The following is an 18,411-nucleotide window of genomic DNA, read 5'->3' on the forward strand; positions in this document are numbered from 1 at the left end:
ACGTGGTCGATTTGTAGTTGAGATCGTGCGAGATGAGGAGCGAAGCTTGCCATGACAAGTTATTGTACCTCACGAATTACGCTAAGGGCAGCCGGTACCAGGTCTTCCCAAACGGCGCAACGGCAATACCACGGCGATGTCATCGGAACGGCTAGTGTGCACATGATCTCGCGAATGGGGAGACTCCAGGAACAACTTGGGCGACCGGAAAACGCCCGATGTCATTTCCTCAGCTCATGTCAGCATTTTTGCTCGCGTTCAGGCTCCCCAGTTTTCGGGTCGTCATTGCTCCGTTACCTCCGAATGACGATCCACGTGGAGAAGGGCCGAATAGCTGTCTGCCCGGGCGACAGCGTAATCGAGGCGATCTTAAGCTCCGCGCACTCTTGACATAGCCTGCGGATGAACGCGCGACCAAGCTTGAGTCTGGGGAGTCAGTTACAGTTGAGGCTTTTAAGTAAGAGAAGATCTCTGACCCACTTTTGATCAACGGAAGTAGGGCTCCTTGGTAGATTGAACGCGGACATCTCATCCTTTCCATATAGATCCAGAAATTCGTGTACAGTAGCTACTCAAGAAGGAGGGCTATGAGCATATTTATCAGATGCTTCACTGGAACTTGCGCTATGATCCGACGCTGTCGAAGCATTCTCCGGAGCATCCTCGTCCCCTTCTTCGTCTGCGACCTCATCTCCGCTGACTTTTACCTCGGATGCATCGGCATTCTCGGATATCTTGCGTGGGTTCCTACAGTCAGCTGTATGACATAAACAGTACTGGTTACCCTTGAACCATTTCGGACCGTAGTCTAGTGTCAGCTCTTCGCCGATAGCGAGTTTTCGCTTTGTGACTACATAAACGGCTCGACGCTCCAAAGAACACACCATCTCTACAAATTCCGTATTCGGATTGCAAGAGTGGTTGATGAAGCGAGTCACACCTCCGGTATGAAGAGCGTCTATAGAAGCTGTGGCGTGTGTCTGAGTTTGGTCTGAGTTTGGTTTACCGATCGAGATCCCGACGCGATAAGCATCTCGTCCATGAGCTGGAGTTCCATCGTCTTTCAAAGGTATGATCTGGCCTGTATACTCTCCTACAATGGTAGATTCGTGAATCACCTTGCGCGCAAAAACACCGTGACCGCGCGAACCGACGTCCTGTAGCAGTAAGTGAGAGAGCCAGAAGCCATGCAGATATTTGACCCATGCATTGTATCCACACATACAATGTGCGACATCTTCTGGTGCTTCGCAATTGGGGCATGGCTCGATGCAGGACTCGGTCTCGTCAACGTCTCCAATAAGACCCTCAATTGTGCTGGGAGGCCAGTTACCTCGGAAGGCTGCTGGCTTAGTCTGGTCATGCCAATGTTCTGCGTTGAACACGGTTTCCAGAGCGACCGAGCAGTAATGTTTTCGATTCGCTGCGTGTGTAGCTACTTTACGTCTGGGAATACCGCTTTCGTCCTGAGAATAGAAGAATAGGCTACCCTGTAGCTCGGGATTGTACAAGTCTTTCAGGAGCTTAGTGACAACGCCAGAGGTGAACGCCGTCTTTTCGTGTTGCTTGCGCTTGGCCTTTTGTTTGATTTGCCGGAAGACTTCATCTTGTGTCAAGGGTAACATCGTTGTCGCGATGTATAAAAATGGTAGCAAGACCTCCAGTTGATCCAGAGTATGACTCCCTTCTGACCAGAACAGACATACTCGAGGTATTTACGTATTGAGGCCATATCGCGATGCATTGTGACATTGTGAAAGGGGACATATAGATCGTGCCAGTGGAGTCGTCTGTTCTATAAAGAGAGTTGAATCGCGCGCTGTGAAATCCCGATTGCGGTCGCAGGAGCGTTTCACAGTGACCATGGTGGAAGAAAGAATAATTGCGCGACGAAAAATAGTCCACTGCATGCTTGGCACGTCCGCGCTCTCGCACAAACTAGAGCGTCCAGCCGATAGCATGTGATCTGGGCATTTCGGCGTATGCATGGTGTGGACATATCCAAGGCTTGGAATTGACGCTAACGGGGAACAGCTGCGGAGAAATATCGCAGGATAGAAGCTGGTTAATATAAGTTCTCCTCCGTGTCGTGATAGGGCTAGACGAATGGTTGGTACGTAGAGCATGCTCAGATGTACGCGGCAGTGCGATCTGCAACGCCATGTACCCGGCGCTGGAAACGGGGTACAGAATAGATCGCCGTACTACTTGCTTCTGTGGAACTCCGGTCGAGGATAGGTATAAGAAGCCTCCATGGCGCAGGGACTCCGGAACGAGGTCGGTCAACCTTCATCTCAGTCGACACCATGTTCGCCCTCAAATTCATATTGCCTGTGCTCTTCGCAGCTGTGGCATCCGCGCAGCTCACCTCCAAGCTCACGGAGATCACCGACTTCGGCCCTAACCCGCGCAATGTCTCAATGTTCATCTACGTGCCGGCCAACCTGCCGCCAAATCCCCCGATCTTAGTGTCACCGCATTGGTGCCATGGTGGGATTATCCCGTTCGACTGTCTGTGAGACGTTTACTGACTTCGTACACTCATCTCTAGGTACGGCGCAGCAGGTCTTCGATTATCGGCCATGGGCTTCGCTTGGTGACGAATATGGGTTTATCTCGATCTATCCCAATGCTTCAACGCTGAATACGGATCAATGCTGGGATGTGAGTAGCCAAGAGTCGCTCACCCACAATGGAGGAGGCGACGCGCTAGGCATTGTATCCATGGTGCGCTGGACTTTGGAAAACTACCATGCAGACAAAGACCGCGTTTTCGTTACCGGAACGAGCTCAGGCGCGATGATGACCAACGGTAAGACCGGACGGCATAAGATGCATGTGAGACACACGCTGACTCCGTACCTCCCCAGTCCTTATTGGTAGTTATCCAGATGTATTCGCAGCGGGAAGCGCATGGGCCGGTGTACCCTTCGGTTGCTTCGCTGGCGACGGCTTCGACGTCTGGAGTGACGCGTGTGCTAGGGGCCAAATCGTGAAGAACGGACCGCAATGGGCAGCTCTTGTGCGCAACGCATATCCCACGTATCGCGGCTTTCGACCGAAGTTCCAAACACTCCATGGCACAGCAGACACCGTGCTGTATCCACAGAACTTTCGTGAGCAGATCAAACAGTGGACGAGCGTGTTTGATGTGAGCCAGAAGCCGACGGAGATTACGGAGGACGTTCCTTTCGAAGGATGGACGAGGTTTCGGTATGGCGACAAGTTCGAAGCGTACGAGGCAGGGAGTGTAACGCATGATATCCCGACGGATGCCGATACGGTGATGGACTTCTTCGACTTGAAGTGCAGCGGACCGAGCTGCTTCTCGAGGCCCAGATCGGGCAACAGTACGTGGTAGTTGATATGGTGTTTTGTTAGCTGCTGCTGTAGAGTTTGCGACACACACGAAGTATAGCTCTCCAATATCAAAGAAGAGTAGAGTGCGCCGTTAACTCAGACGGCGGCCTGGTCTTGGTTCGGGCTCGTCATTGAGATGGTCCATCGGCGTAATGCGACGAACCCCAGGTCTAGCCAAACAAGCTTAGAATAAAGACAGAAGGCTCAAGACAGTGCAAGCACAGCGCAAAGATATCGCAAAAACGTTTCGTGATGCGGATGCTGATAAGATGTGTTAGGCATGAGAGAACGCGTTTGGGTTCCGCAACCCCCAGCTTGGAAGGCTCGGCGCGTAACCGGCGCTAGAACACGTGACGTCATCAGCCGGCAACGCGATTCCATCCCATGTGCACTTGACAGCTCCCAACTACCACGGAAGAATACCGCCAGGCTTTACTATGATCACAGACTCTTTCTTATATAACAAACGCGCATTCATGATCATAATGATGCCCGAAATCGCCTAGTATCAACTATCGAGCGCAGTGCGGAGAAGACGCGCTAGACACGCGGTCGCAGCCACTGGCAACGGTTTGTGTTTCCCACGCATCTGCTGCTCCTATTGAAGATGCAGCAATGTTACGATGCAGCGTACGCGATCTACGTTGCCTTGGATGTTCGGTCGCGGATGGCTTTGACCCGAGCTCATAGATTCGACAGACACATTGTACCCCACCCTGGGTTTAGCGATCCCAGATGATCACATCGGTTGCCCTAGCATGCAGTCCAAGGAGGAGCATATCCCCCCGCTGTATAGCCAAGAGTTGGGGAACTTCGTATCGCTCGCATGACGATGATGGAAATTCACATGCGGCTGGAGATCCTCCGCAGAAAGGATTACTATCACGGGGAAGTTCCCCGCGCAGTCTTCATTACACCGACGTTGTCGTTATAATGTTCAGAATGATCCCTCGTAGCTCAGCGAGGATCATACACATCTTTCCCGTCTTTCAGCGATGCGGGTTGTGAACATTTTTGTGGCCTTCTGTGCCTGTTCAAAATACACGGTTCATGCTTTGCTCGAGGAGAAGTTCGTGGGCTTCGAGCCTGGAGATCAAGCCTTGGATGTTGCTGGCGCTACAGTTATAGCCGATGCGGATGATTTCGTGGGTATTCACATTGCGCTCAATAGCCTGGTGGACGACTTCGAGCAGATCACTGGAACCCGACCCGCGCTCAGTAACGCCACTACTAACTCTACGTTTTCGACTTCATCAACGGGCATCATCGTCGGCTCTGTGGGCTCGAGACTCATCCGTCAACTGTCTGCCGAGAAAGGTCTTGACATATCAGACGTAGATGGAAGATGGGAAGTGTTCAAAACTGCCGTGATCGCCAATCCACTAGCTGGAGTAGAACGGGCGCTGGTCATTGTGGGCAGCGATAAACGCGGTACAATTTATGGTGTACACACCCTTGCCGAACAAAGTGGGCAATCTCCGTAAGTATCTTCATCATGTACATCTGGGTGGCGACTGATGGGTTACTACAGATATCATTGGTGGGCGGATGTGCCGACGAAGAAACACGCCGCCATCTTCGCACTGCCAAAAGTCACTGTTCATGGCCCGCCATCAGTCAAATACAGGGGGCTCTTCATCAATGACGAAGCACCAGCATTAGTAACATGGTGGGCTGCACGACACAACTCCTCTTACTATCCTCTCGACACCGAGTTCTACGCCCACGTGTTCGATTTACTACTCCGGTTGAAAGCCAACTACCTGTGGCCTGCCATGTGGGGATCGACAACACCAGCACCAGGTCACATTTTCTTTACAGATGATCCAGGAAATCAGCAGCTCGCAAACGACTACGGTATCGTAATCTCTACCAGCCATCACGAGCCGATGCAAAGAGCCACCAATGAGTGGAACGCAACTGAGACCGGGCCCTGGGATTGGAGGTTGAACAAGGACAACGTCACGCGCTTTATGGAAGAGGGCATTCGCAGAATGGGAAACAACGAGAGTTATGTGACGCTGGGTATGCGCGGCCCAAGTGATAGCGCGATAGTTGGTGACGATGCCTTGGAGATACTTCGAGAAGTTTTTGAAGTCGAGCGTCAGATCTTCAAAGAAGTACTAGGTGATCAGAAAGTGAACCGTAAGAGTAATCATTGAGACAAGGTTCAGGCCACGCTGACAAAGTGTAGAAGCATGGACGATATATAAGGAAGTGGCGACGTACTATGCAGCCGGACTAAACCCTCCCGATGATGTTACTATCATCATGCCCGATGATAACCATGGCCAGATTCTGCGCTTACCCACTGGTAACGAGACTGCCAGGGAAGGCGGCGCTGGCGTTTACTTCCACTTTGAGTATTTTGGTAGACCGCGATCGTACAAGTGGTCAAATACCAACAGCTTGGTCAGTATGCGCAGCTTGCATGATTAATCTCTTCCTAACAGACGCAGTCGAAAGTGTTAAAAGAGCTTTTGCAAGCTTACTGGCGCGATGCGAACCAGGTTTGGGTCATCAATGTTGGTGATGTCAAGCCTTTGGAGTTACCTTTTGGATTCGCTATGGACTTGGCTTGGGACATCTCGAAGTTCGACTTCGACATTATACCGGAGTATCTGCGCCTCTACGCCGAGAGGGAGTTCGGCATGGAACATGCAGACGATATTGCGGCTCTACTGATGGAGTTCAACCATCTTATTGGGATGCGCCGCTTTGAGATGGTTCAACCAGACACGTACTCGGTGTTAAATTATCATGAAGCGGAAACGGTCCTGACAAGATGGAACACGCTTGCGCGCGGAACCAAAGCACTATACGACCAGATGCCGGACGATCACAAAGTCGCATTCTACGAGCTACTGTTCTATCCCCTAGTATCGGGCGCCACATACTACGCAGTAAACCTTCGCACTGGAATGAACTACCGACATGCTATGGAGCGAAGAAACTCGGCCAACGCCCTCGCTCATCAGATCCTGGCCGACTTCGAATATGACTACGATCTAGTTGAAGGTTTCGACGCTGTCCTGAATGGAAAATGGCTGAACATCATGTCTCAGGCCAAACTCGAAACATTCGACACCACAAAGCCCAAGAACTGGATGAATCCATCCCGCGACATAGTCTCAAATCTTTCTTTTGTTCAATTGCGTCAAAACATGCAGTTCTCCGTCGGTAATCTTGGTATTTATGCGGAGGGCTCCAATAGTCCTCTCGACCAGGGCCGATGGGCTGAGTCAATCGATCCATCGTTGCCTTTTACTAAGTCTCCCGCCAGGTTACCGGAGATGAGTCCCTATGGGCCTCGTCAGCGGACTATTGATCTCTTCATGCGAGGTGACTACCGCGTTCCGCTCGACTGGCAGCTCGGTGATGTCCCGGTGGACTGGTTATCGATAACACCAAGCTCTGGTCAACTCAACCAGACCGTCGACGAGCAACGCCTCAACGTCACCATCGACTGGACACGGGTGCCAGAAGGATACAACGACACCGTAGAGGTGGGTATAACATCAATACCATCATTGTATCCATATTACGACATCATACATATTCCGGTGAACAATTTTAAAGTACCCGGCGATTTCCTAGGCTTCCCAGAAACTGCCGGTTACATATCCATTGAGAGCCCGCATTACCAGCGCCCGTCGCCCCGTCACGGCACTGCAAACAACATGGTATCATTTGCCCATATTCCCTACCTGGGCACGCGCACCGAATCTGGCTCCATCGCAATACGGCCTTTCCATGCTGCTCGGGCTTCTCTTGATGACGCTACCAAGGCATTTGTCGAATATGACATCTATCTCTTCAATGATACCACTGCCCTAAACGCCACGGTGTACATCAATGCCTGCCTAGATACCGATCCTAATCTTCTCATGGAGTTCTCGCTTTCCCTTGATGACACCCCTCAAAACTTCACGCGTGTGTTGGGTGACCCGAAGGACGCAGGCGATGTGCCGCCGGAGTGGACCAGTGAAGTGATGAATCAGGTTTGGACGAGGAAGGTCAGTCTTGGTGAAGTAGCGGAAGGAAAACACACGCTTCGATGGAGTGTCAATAGTCCTGAGGTTTACTTGGAGAAGCTTGTTCTAGATACTAGGGGCGGGGTTAAAGACAGCTATCTAGGGCCGCCAGAGACGATGGTGGTGGGATATACATGAGGATACAAATATCAGGCAGCTCCTTCTAAGAAGAGCTACTTCATGGTTGCTTGGGAGCCCTCGAACCGCTCCATGCGATCGGCGCCTTTCAACCGAAGCTTTACACCATAGATGTAGAGCTGCATGATAATGTCAGTTAAATTTCACATAACAAGCGAAAGCATCTGCACATACCAGTGATACCAGTGGTAACCCCAAACCCAACACCAAAAAGCCCAGCAATCCTACGCCCCAGTCAAGGCCAAGTGTATCGAACAGCTTCTGTCCAAACAAAGGAAACGCGCCGGCGAACATGCAGCGAAGGAAGGATATGGCCGCGACTGCAGAAGCGGGAAACTTGAAGGCATCGATAGCGTACAGCTGCAGCGCGAGTTGGATATTCATGCCTCCGGCCATCATAAGCATTATGGCTACCAGTGGCACCATAAAGTGCGTTCTGGTGGCCGTGAACCCGTACATGAACAACCCACCAACCAGCAATGTTCCACCAACAAGACAGCTGACGAGTCTCGACTCAGGCTTGTACTTCATTTGGCCGGATGTTGTGTCTCTCTTGAAGATGGCTTCCATGGCGCGAATGGTAGCGAATGTACCGAGAAGCATACCGATGCCAGCGGCCAGGAAGTCGGTGCCCACAATGCCAACGCTGTGTCCATATCCGCGACCAAAGACATCAGCGTAAGTTACGATGATCAAATATACGACACCAAACACCACTGAGTAGAACAGCGAGGCCAACAGCAGCGCTGGATCGAGAGCTAGATACACCAGGGGTCGGACGAAAGCGTTGACGAGCGCAGTAGGGCCGGTAAAACGGGGCTGAAGATCCAGTACGGTATAAAGCTCAGCGCTAGGCCTCGTTTTCTGTTCTCTTCGTAGCTTGTTCTGTAGAACCTTGGGTGCGTAGGACTCATTGAGGAGGAGAACTCCGGCGATCGAAAGCAGGGCACTGGCAATGGCGGGTATCCAAAGAGTCCATCGCCACGAGACCCGCTCTGACATCCAGCCTCCACATACGGGGCCCAAGACGGGGCCTAGAACACTGCGTTTTGTAAGTGGGGGTATCAAAGATGTAGGACTGTAAACTCACGGGCCAAGCATCACGAGTCCAGATGCCTTCGGACGGGCAGCGAGATCCCACACGTCAGATACGAATCCACCCACTACCGCGATGGCGGCAGACCCGCCGAGTCCAGCGAAGAACCGGCACGCGGAGAACTGAACAGCGGTCTGAGAGAAGCCACCTCCGAGTGAGAAGGCAACAAAGACCAAATTGCCAAAGTGTATAATCGCTGCTCTGCCGTATCGTTCGCTGAGTGGGGCGAGAACGAGCGGACCGATAGCCAACGCGAAGAGGAAGATGGAGACCTGCAAGGCGCCGACGGTACTGTCCGTGATACCCAGGTCGTTCATGACTAGGTGAATGGATGGGGCAAATATAGTGCTTGCGAACGGGGAGATGAAACAGCATCCTCCCACGATTGCGGTGGCGCGCACTTTCTTGGCGGTTGGCCAGGTCTGAGGTATGTGTTAGCTACAGATGCGCTGCATGGGTGGTTACACTTACGCGAGGGTGCTCTTGTGTATCGACGTCCAGTACCACAAGGTTGGGATCAAGATGCTGGATCTCGTGGCCCGCCAGGAATATCTTGTCTGGTTGCGAGGCCTGGTCCGTGAGTAGCTCTTGATAAGCTAGAACGACAGCCTGTCTTCGAAATGATCCAGAAGACTCGATGTCGATGGAGTCATTTATTTGCGTATTTCCGTCGGTGATGGACATGTTGGTGAGAACTAAGTCGATGCTGATGAAGAGACGTAAACAAATACTAATAGGTATGCAAAAAGGTTGACTGGCGAGTACATCGCTATCTTATACTTCTTCAACATCTTCTGATCTTCTACACCTGTTTCCATATAACCGATAGTCGCCTATTCAGCGTTAGGCGGCCGCATCTACATTGTGTATAGTTGGAGGCCAAGGCACAGCGGGAAGCAAGGTGGAGAGAAGGGTCGGGTCAAATCGGAACCAGTCTGAACCCAACGAAGGTCTTAGGTTCCAGTGTTCGAAGCCATGTCAAGATATTTTCACACCGAAGAAGACGAAGAAGACGGATGTTGAGCGAGGTAGCCAAGCTTGCCTGGGTGAGTACCTAGGTATCTTCGCGGTCTTATGTTTGTATGCGTTTCTTAAGCTTATGTCGGCGAAACTTTGGAACTTGTTTTTCTAACAGCAGGGTCGCGAATCCGCATTCTGTGTTACGGCACACGTTCGTGCTGGCGGATGTCAGCCGCGTGGAAATCAGGGGGCCGGCGCCGGCGATGGATAGCGCGAGATGTCTGATACGCTAGCCTCTTATATGGTTAGCGTGCGTCTGACACTAGAAGTAACATTGAACACCGATTATCGCCGGCCGCGCGCACCTTCTTCCTTCGCTCTTGTTTATAAGGATAATGCGGCCGCATCTGCCGTCTTATGCCCGACCGCCTCTCTCATTCTCCTCCTATAAACCACCATGACACATGCTCGGGATGTGCAGACATGCACCCGCTGCCGTTCAGCCAAGCGTCAATGCGACAAACTCCGACCCGCGTGCTCACGCTGCAACAAGGCGAAGACCAATTGCATCTACGAAGCACAGGCTCCAGAAACGCCACCACTTGGGGCTACTGATCGCTCGGAGGAAGCTTTCGATAGCACATCTGCATCTTCTTCACCTCATTCGCGCGTAAAGAGACGCGCTCGAGCTTGCTTTTCCTGCACAAGATGTCACCGGCTCAAGATCAAGTGCGATAGACGATCGCCTTGTAGCAGATGCGCACGCTCCGGGTATGAGACAACATGTCTCTATACGCACAGAGTCAAGATAGCCGAGAAGCCAATTGTACCGTCTTCTGTCTTTGCGCTTGAGGACCCCGAGTTTGTCGTAGCTACCTGGTTTCTGAGAAGACGAAGCTCTAGCCATTTCAGGGCTCTCCTAGATCGGGTGAGCCGTTTTCATGCCTGTTTCGCTCAATTCCCTGACCTCTGATCATCCACAGCTAGAAACACTGCCCGGTCTTGAGGCGCCCCCGTTTACTATGGCTATGCGGGAACACATTGCGGGAAACTGCTCGAGTGACTTCGCTCTAGCCGGCAACTTCCCCTTCGGAAGTCCGCAGTCTCAAGCTTATGCTTCGCTTGATAAAAGACAAGATCTTTTGCAAAACTCCACTGCTTCTGCAGTGCTGTACGCCGATGCATACTTCAGGGTATATAACCCTTGTCTACCGGTCCTTGACCGGTTCACATTCATGTCAAAAATGGAGAGTTTTCACCATACGCAGACAACAGAGGATTCCAGCTGGCTCGCCCAATACTTCGTAGTACTCGGCCTTGGCGCCTATGCCACCACCCGCAATGACTCAGCTTCATCAGAATACTTTTACGCCAGCGAAGCTTGCTTAGCTCAGACGGCATACATGTATCGTCCAACAACCGTAAACATCAGTACGCTGTGTCTCATGGTGCTTGCAAAGTCGGTGGCTTATGCAACCTGCTGGGCTCTAGATACCAGCTGGAACGTAATGGGCCTCGTCGTTCGCTTGTCCATGATGATGGTATTACATAAGGAATGGATGGCTGGATTTGATGAGCCAGCAATTGCTCACGAGAGACAAGCTCGGCGGAAGTTATGGGTGGTAGTGGTGTACATGGACATACAACTGTCGTTGATCACCGGTCAGCAATCAGTACTCCCGCAGGACAATTTTCCAAACGAGACGGAACATTGCGCACCAGCGAACTTGGAAGACTGCTTCGACTCCATTCTGCCCCGTTCGCTTTCACTCATACGTCAAGTTCTTTCCCGGATCAACTCGGCGCACGACCAGATCACCTACGACGAAGCGGCGCAATATGACCTTGAGATACGCCAGCTGATGTGCCAAACGTCAGAATTGCCTGGTAACGAAAATCTACGATTAGCGCTCGATCTTTTCTTTCGTCGTGCGCTATCAGTCCTTCACGGACAGTACGCGATAGCCTATGATGCTCAGAGTCTATACCCGGTCTCATATTTGTCATTTCTTGAGTGCAGCCTTGCGACGATGGGGTACCACCAGCTTTTCTTGTCGCTCCCGGGGCAAGGTACAGATCTGGCATTAGTTGCACAACCATACATGTTGGACTTCTTCGCAGCTGCACTGTCAACTTGTGTACAGCTCCTCGCCCCGGTTCCGCCCCCTGACTGCGCAAGGGTACTCAGCACTTTGCGGAGTTGTGTTGAGCTCATCGGAAAGGAAGAGAGCAGGTCGCTGTGCTTTCGCACTGGATACCACCTTCTCAGTGCCGTGTTCGACCTGACAGATAGGACATATTTTACCAGCCAATGAACAACCACCTCAGTAGCATAAGATCAAGCGTTAAAAAAGAACCGTGGACAAGACATCAATCCACAAGTATTGTGCTCATAGAATTTCACCTCATGTTCAAGTTGTCGAAATGATGTTGTCATATATATTGCTTGATTCATACACTATCTACGTGACTACGAGTTCGAAAGTAGTTTCCTACAACCGTCTTCGATAGTGGCCAGTGCTATTTCCACCGGTGATCTCGGTGTCCAACACGGCAACACTAAGTTCGGGCAGGTTGAAGCGGAACACACCATCGCTTCCGGCGGTGAGCATCATGTTGTTGGTCTTAACGATGTTGATGCCAGTGAAGGGGTCGTTGTACATGTATGGGTCGCCAACGGAGTTGGTAAGGTAAGTGAGGTTAGCCATAGTACCCGGAGCAACGCCCTGGAACTGGACGCTTACAGGCACGTCAGCGTGGTCGGTGGTGTTGTAGACAGCACCCTTCCAGACCATGGCACCGTTGCGGTTCTCGTCGTAACCAGCACCCCAGTAGAGGGGTCCGTAGGAGGTGTTAGAGTGGGTGGGGAGGGTGTGCGAGATCGGGTGGTGAGCAAACAGACTCCAGCAGTACCAGGTAACGGCCTTGGTGGTGCGCTTCGGGTCGGCATCGAATTGGATGAGTGTGATGGGCCACTGGAAGCGGTTGTTGTTCTTCAACACGGGGGCGTAGAAGGTACCGGGAATACGGTCGGAGTTGCGCTCGTATCCGATCAGAGAGACGGCTTCACCGACGGCACCCTGCCACCATGGGTAGGGGTACAAGTCACCCTCCCAGCGGATACCGCCGTTGACGTGGGTAGCGGCAACCTCACCGACAATGTGGCCGGCGTCGTTGTCGAATCGGTTGAACTCGTAAACGAGCTCATCAGGCTCGCGGTACGGGTGGTAGTCACCAAGCGCGTCGAGAGGCAGAATCTGGCCGTTGTCCTCGTTTGGTCCGTGGATCGGAGGGTCTCCGGCAGGGTCGCTAGATGCGGCTGAAGCAATGACCTGGATGTGAGGGTAGGCCTTACTGATGGCGTTGTAGAACATGGGGAAACGGTATGCGCGGTAAGACTCCCAGCCACCGGGGAAGCCAGCGAGCCAGTCCTCGTTACCGACCTCGACGTAGTTCAGCTCAAAGGGCTCAGGGTGTCCGAGCTCAGCGCGGCGTGCACCCCAAGTAGAGTTGGCAGGACCGCAAACGAACTCAATCTCGTCAAGAGCATCCTTGACGAAGGGCGCGAGGTCTCCCTGGGGCGTAACACCACCGTCCAAGTCAAGACCGGCCCAGACACCCAGAACGATCTCGAGACCCATGTCCTCAGACCACTCAAGGTACTCCATGAGACCAAGACCGTGAGTCTGCTGGTATCCCCATACACCCTGGAATCCAGGACGGTATCGCAGAGGACCAAGAGAGTCTTTCCAGTCCCAGTAAGAATCGTTCCTGAGACCCTCAAGCATGTTACCGCCTGGGAATCGGAGGAGCTTAGGGTTCATGTCGGCGAGAGCCTCAGCAATGTCGACACGTAGACCATTCTTGCGACCCTTGTAGGTCGGCGGGAAGAGGGAGATGAGGTTGAAGTCCAGTGCGCTGGCTGCGGCACCGTCGAAAGTGATAGAGAAGGTGTTGTTGGAGTTGGGCGCAGCCATTTCGGGAACGATCTCGAAGGTGTGCTCGGTCCAGTCCTCTGCCACGGACTTGGATGGCACTTCAACGGATGCAAATACATCGCTGGTCAAGTTTGATTCCAGCGATGCAGTGAAGACACCGCTGTATGCACCCTTGACCCAGAAAGATCCGGTGTAGGTCTGCGGACGGACGTCCATACCCCAGTAGCCCTCGTTCTTGAAGCCAATCTTTCCGGTGGCATAGCTTCCATTTCCAGCTGAGACGCGCATGGATGCCGGCAACTGCTCAGACAGTGGCTCGTCTAGCATTTGAATGCTAAGTTGAGCGCCATTGACGCTGAAGTAGTGATCCGTGGAAACGCTGTAGTTCTGGCTGTACTGGAAAGCACGGTTCTGGATCAACTCAGCGTAGATGCCACCATCGCCGGAGTTGTTGATATCCTGAGAAAATGTCAGTACATGGCGTTCTGGCATGGATGATGATGGTGATGGTTTACCTCGTGAAGAAAGCCATAGCCGTAAGAGTGACCAAATGCGCCGGTTTGGTTGCCCCCAGAGTTCTGGACAATAATGTCGGCAGCAAGCGCAGAAGTGGCACAGGCCGCAGCTGCAATCCCTTTGAGAAACACCATCTTTGCGATCAAAAGACGATGAATTGCTGATCTCCCAAAAAACGTTCATTCTGGCTGACCTTATACCTTCACCCATATCCCGGCTCACTAACCGTTCCCCAACATCGCGGGTCTCCAGCCACGCCAGGCCTTGGCCACGGGAAGAATCAAGAGCAATGTGCATACATGGGCCGGTACAATCGTCATGATATTTCCCGGATCGATGGCGTGTAGGCGAGAGAGCTTGTGTAGCGCCACCCGTCATTGGAGGACTCAGGCGTAGACGAGCGGAAGAATTGGATGAAGTCGAGGGTTAGTTCCTGACGATCCATGCATCCATGCCGGCGGATGCAGCGACCCCTCTCGAGTGACGTTATGTGATGTCCGACATCTTGGCTGATGGAAATGGCGGCGTATGTCCAATACTTCTACATATCCACGATGCGCGCATGGCATTGCGGATGTTCAGTCGCGGCGTCCGCAAGAGCAATTGCATCGTCTTCAACTGCTGTCCAGCTGCTTGTGGAGCTGAATTGGTGCCACAAGGCGTCTCCACTTGCCGAGGCTAGGGAAAGAACCTGGGGCAGGCTGGGGTCTCCGCTCAATCGCAGCTCGGTGCTTTCGCCGTCAAAATGTCGTGTCGGCCTCGTGCGCGGCTAAATTGCTACTTTAGCACTAGTGCGTCCCACCCTCCGAGCGGTACGAAATGAGACGGTTTGGCGCCCAGGGATCCTGCTCTTGTCTGAACACTAAAGGTGCCCACGACAGTAAAGCGCGGGAGCTTCCAATGTGAAGTGATGGAGTAATCCGAGGTGGGCATGTCAGCGCTTCGATGGTTCGGGTGAGCGTTCTCCGCTGTGGAAGATTCTGCTCTGTGGGGTGGTGCACTGACACTTGCTCGAGCAGCAGCACTATCTGCTTGATTAGTCTGATTAGTGACAAAAGAAAAGGCCAGGAAATGAAGAGATGTGGTAAGCATGCTGGAGTTTCTAAACACATAGTAAATACCTGATCTCAACCTCGCGCTCTCTAGGAAGTCAAAATCTCGATGTCGCAAGCCAGTGCTGCATCGTCCCATTACCCGTTCATAACAACATCCGTTTAGCCTCATTGCGCACCGATGCCCTTCTGCCTCTGTATACTGTCATCGAAAGGGATCAGCCTCTTGCGCGCTATCCCTCTTGACATTGCCCTGGTTCTCCTTCTCAACCCAAGCCGCCGTGCCACTGACGCTCACCACCACACAGCCCATGATCTCGCTTTCCCGAATGTCCAATCCAACAATGGCATTCGCACCCTTGCTTATGGCCTCTTTCACAAGCCTGTCGATGGCTTGATCGCGCGCCTGGTATACGATACTCGTCACACTCTTGGCCTCTCCCCAACTGCTGTTGAAACTGCTTGCGATGTTCTTAATGAAGGATTTCGGGTCTTTGCGCGTCGCGCTTGTAGTTCCGTGGACGGCACCGAGGACGCGAATGACGCGATGGCCGGGCAGGTCGGACGTCGTTGATGTCAAGACGGCGGGTGTGCGACTTTGAGGTGCTTCAGTATCGATCGCTAGAGGCGTTGATGATGGCTGCTGAGGCATGGTGCCTTTTGAGTGGGGATGCCAGCTGGGCATGCGGTTGGGAGGGACCATCATGGTCGAGCGACGGTTGGTCAACATGTTGTTGATTGATGTGGTAAGGTAAGAGAGGCGAATTGAAGTAGAGCTCTTGGTTTACGATACGACTCAAAACGTAAGTATCAACGAAGAGCTGATGTAGTTGATATATGTGTAGTATATGATGTCGAATTGGGCAGACAACAGGGCGCGACGATCGATCAATATATCCGAAGAGCACCTTCAATGACGTCCATCGGGTTGCGAAACACCTGAGGATCATGCCTCCCCATGGGCTGTCATCCAGGCATAGTTCCTAGACGTCTAAGCCACCATGACAGCTGCTAAGACGGGCTGGAATGCCGTCCAGCCAAATTTCTGCAGGTAACGGAGATTAAACCGCCTTTTGCGACTGAAATTTTGCTATAGAAACGCGGAGTGGTATTCCGCACTTGAGTTCGCGATGAGGTTCGGGCAGGTCGAGTCGAGGTATGAAACATGCGAGGTTGCGGGGCTACACCTCTGGTTTCAGACGCACCGCTGATACATGGATGATGCGTGAACACCGATTTTGACAATGCCAGAATCTCTTCGTATCTCGGTGCGCAATGCCGTTATATGCGCGTTTGTGTGATCCTTATCGCCACATGCGGTGCATGGATAAAGCTTCCGCGAGGCTTTCTTGGTCATTACCGAGGCTTACCAGAGGGTCTCCAGGTGTGGTTGCTCATCGAGCGATGGAATCTACTGACATGCTGATCCTTGGCCAAGTCTTTCGTTGTCTCGTTGGTGTTGGGTAGAGTGCAGTTGATAGTGCTGCCTGGTGTATGTGATGCAATCGCCTAGTACCACGTGCAGGTGGGTCACGATGACGTCCCGATGTGGTTGACACAGCCGGCACCATCGGCCGTTTCGCATCTTCATTCCTCAAGACTACAACTACAGGAAGCTTTCTACCCCAACAGATCCAGACTCAAGCTTTGTACACCTGCTTTCCCTCAAACCATGTTTCCAAAACCTTGGCTTTGAGCAACTCCTCCCCCTTCCACTCCATGTCTACCACGCAAAAGTCTGCCATCTTGCCGACCATCAAACTACCTACACGGTCGTCTGCAAATGAGGAATATGCTGCGCCCTGGGTAACAGCAGCCACTGCTTGTGTTAACTCAAGACGGAAGTTCTCATTGACAGGCGCGTCTCCAGCATCCGGCTGTCTCGCCGACTTGCGCGTGGTAGCGACGTACAAATTCGGCAGCGGCGCGTAGGGTGCGGTAGGTGTGTCTGAGCCGATAGCCAGTGTCGCGCCGTGATCCGAGAAGTCAGAGTACGCAAAGGCTCGCTTCACGCGTTCTGGACCAAGAAGCTTCGGCCACGCACGGAGGATAGCAGGATCTGAGTGAACTGGCTGAATACTTGCTGTTATACCGAGCTGACCAAGTCGCTTCGCGTCTTCCGGAGCGGTAAGTTCAAGATGCTCGATACGATGCCTCTGGTCCTGTTTTCCATATTTTTCCAGCACATTGACAGCATTGTGAACAGCCTGATCACCTATTGCGTGCAATGCGCATTGAAGTCCGCCTTCGATCGCCTTCTTGACGACAGGATCGAGCATTTCCGGTGTCCAGATCGGACCCTCAAAATGGCCGTTTGAAGTATAGGGTTCTGCCAGCGCTGCAGTACACGCATCGATCACTCCGTCACAGATGACCTTGATGCCAACGACCCTAAGATCAGGGCTATTGTTCTTGTTGAACTCCCGGCTCAGCTGGATAGCTCGCTCAACTTGTCGCAGGCGATGTTCTTCGCCATCGCCAGGCATAATGCACCAGTGCGCAGCCACCCGCATTGGTAGTCCTTCAGTAGATCGCAGGGAGAGTATAGCTTCCCATGCACTCTCATCCATCGCCATGTCGATGCATCCTGTGCAGCCAACAGCATGATACGCCTTGATAGCAGTCCTTAGGGCCGCCATCTTCTCATCGAGTGGTGTGACCTTTGCAAGCCACGGCCAAACGATAAGTAATACGCAAGCTTCGCTAAGAAGCCCCGACGCGTTGCCATCTGATTCTCTTTCAATCGTTCCACCAGCAGGAGTCTCCATTTCTTGAACCCCCATCTCTTTCAAGGCCGCGCTATTGCACCAGCACGAATGAATATCTTTGGAGTCTATGTAGATCGGTCTGGGATCTAGGTCGTCCAACATGCTCGCTTTGGCCTCCCCATTGGTCATCGAGTGCATCCAGCCTTTGCACATTATGCGCGGTTTATCTGGATTCGCTTTTGCGTACTTTGAGATGCGGGCACGAATCTCCTCTAGATCCTTCGCGTGGTCCAGGTCCACTTTGTGCAATGATTGTCCAAGCATGAGGAAATGCATGTGAGAATCGATGAATCCAGGAAGTACATGTTTTCCGCTAAGATCGCTCACTTTTGCACCAGCATTGCAGAGTTCCTGGACTTCGGAGTCCTCAGAGCTTCCGATAAAGCTGATCTTGCCATCTTGAACGGCTAACGTAGTATGAAATTGCGCTTCGGATTGCGCTGTGGCGCTGTTGAAGAAGCGACCGTTGGTGAAGACAGTGGTGTTTTGAGATCGAGACATGACTGGATGTTTGAGGCGGGAGGATTTGTGTTGCGGAATGAGGGGTAC

The 18,411-nt window shown here is 52.4% G+C and overlaps 6 protein-coding genes across 6 annotated transcripts; 2 read left to right on the forward strand and 4 right to left on the reverse strand.

The window, feature by feature from the left end:
- Positions 1 to 2,724: 2,724 nt before the first annotated feature.
- Positions 2,725 to 3,361, forward strand: J4E84_003898 (uncharacterized protein; the record flags this gene model as incomplete). Its single annotated transcript, XM_049386507.1, has 2 exons — positions 2,725 to 2,812; positions 2,892 to 3,361. 2 exons carry the CDS (start codon positions 2,725 to 2,727, stop codon positions 3,359 to 3,361), a joined length of 558 nt encoding a protein of 185 aa, XP_049245277.1.
- A 994-nt stretch (positions 3,362 to 4,355) lies between these two features.
- On the forward strand, positions 4,356 to 7,532 carry J4E84_003899 (uncharacterized protein; the record flags this gene model as incomplete). Its single annotated transcript, XM_049386508.1, has 4 exons — positions 4,356 to 4,840; positions 4,892 to 5,505; positions 5,555 to 5,772; positions 5,820 to 7,532. 4 exons carry the CDS (start codon positions 4,356 to 4,358, stop codon positions 7,530 to 7,532), a joined length of 3,030 nt encoding a protein of 1,009 aa, XP_049245278.1.
- Positions 7,533 to 7,567: 35 nt separating this feature from the next.
- On the reverse strand, positions 7,568 to 9,312 carry J4E84_003900 (uncharacterized protein; the record flags this gene model as incomplete). The annotated part of the gene is made up of 4 exons (XM_049386509.1): positions 7,568 to 7,651; positions 7,707 to 8,574; positions 8,623 to 9,050; positions 9,100 to 9,312. The coding sequence occupies 4 exons, from the start codon at positions 9,310 to 9,312 to the stop codon at positions 7,568 to 7,570; spliced, it is 1,593 nt and encodes a 530-aa protein (XP_049245279.1).
- A 2,768-nt stretch (positions 9,313 to 12,080) lies between these two features.
- On the reverse strand, positions 12,081 to 14,176 carry J4E84_003901 (uncharacterized protein; the record flags this gene model as incomplete). The annotated part of the gene is made up of 2 exons (XM_049386510.1): positions 12,081 to 13,985; positions 14,042 to 14,176. The coding sequence occupies 2 exons, from the start codon at positions 14,174 to 14,176 to the stop codon at positions 12,081 to 12,083; spliced, it is 2,040 nt and encodes a 679-aa protein (XP_049245280.1).
- Positions 14,177 to 15,299: 1,123 nt separating this feature from the next.
- Positions 15,300 to 15,824, reverse strand: J4E84_003902 (uncharacterized protein; the record flags this gene model as incomplete). The annotated part of the gene is made up of 1 exon (XM_049386511.1): positions 15,300 to 15,824. One exon carries the CDS (start codon positions 15,822 to 15,824, stop codon positions 15,300 to 15,302), a length of 525 nt encoding a protein of 174 aa, XP_049245281.1.
- A 910-nt stretch (positions 15,825 to 16,734) lies between these two features.
- J4E84_003903 (uncharacterized protein) lies at positions 16,735 to 18,363 on the reverse strand (the record flags this gene model as incomplete). Its single annotated transcript, XM_049386512.1, has 1 exon — positions 16,735 to 18,363. The coding sequence occupies one exon, from the start codon at positions 18,361 to 18,363 to the stop codon at positions 16,735 to 16,737; it is 1,629 nt and encodes a 542-aa protein (XP_049245282.1).
- Between the last annotated feature and the right edge of the window lie 48 nt (positions 18,364 to 18,411).

The sequence above is a fragment of the Alternaria hordeiaustralica genome (genome assembly GCF_023758085.1).
Source record: "Alternaria hordeiaustralica strain BMP 2776 chromosome Unknown scaffold_6, whole genome shotgun sequence".
Lineage (NCBI taxonomy): Eukaryota > Fungi > Ascomycota > Dothideomycetes > Pleosporales > Pleosporaceae > Alternaria > Alternaria hordeiaustralica.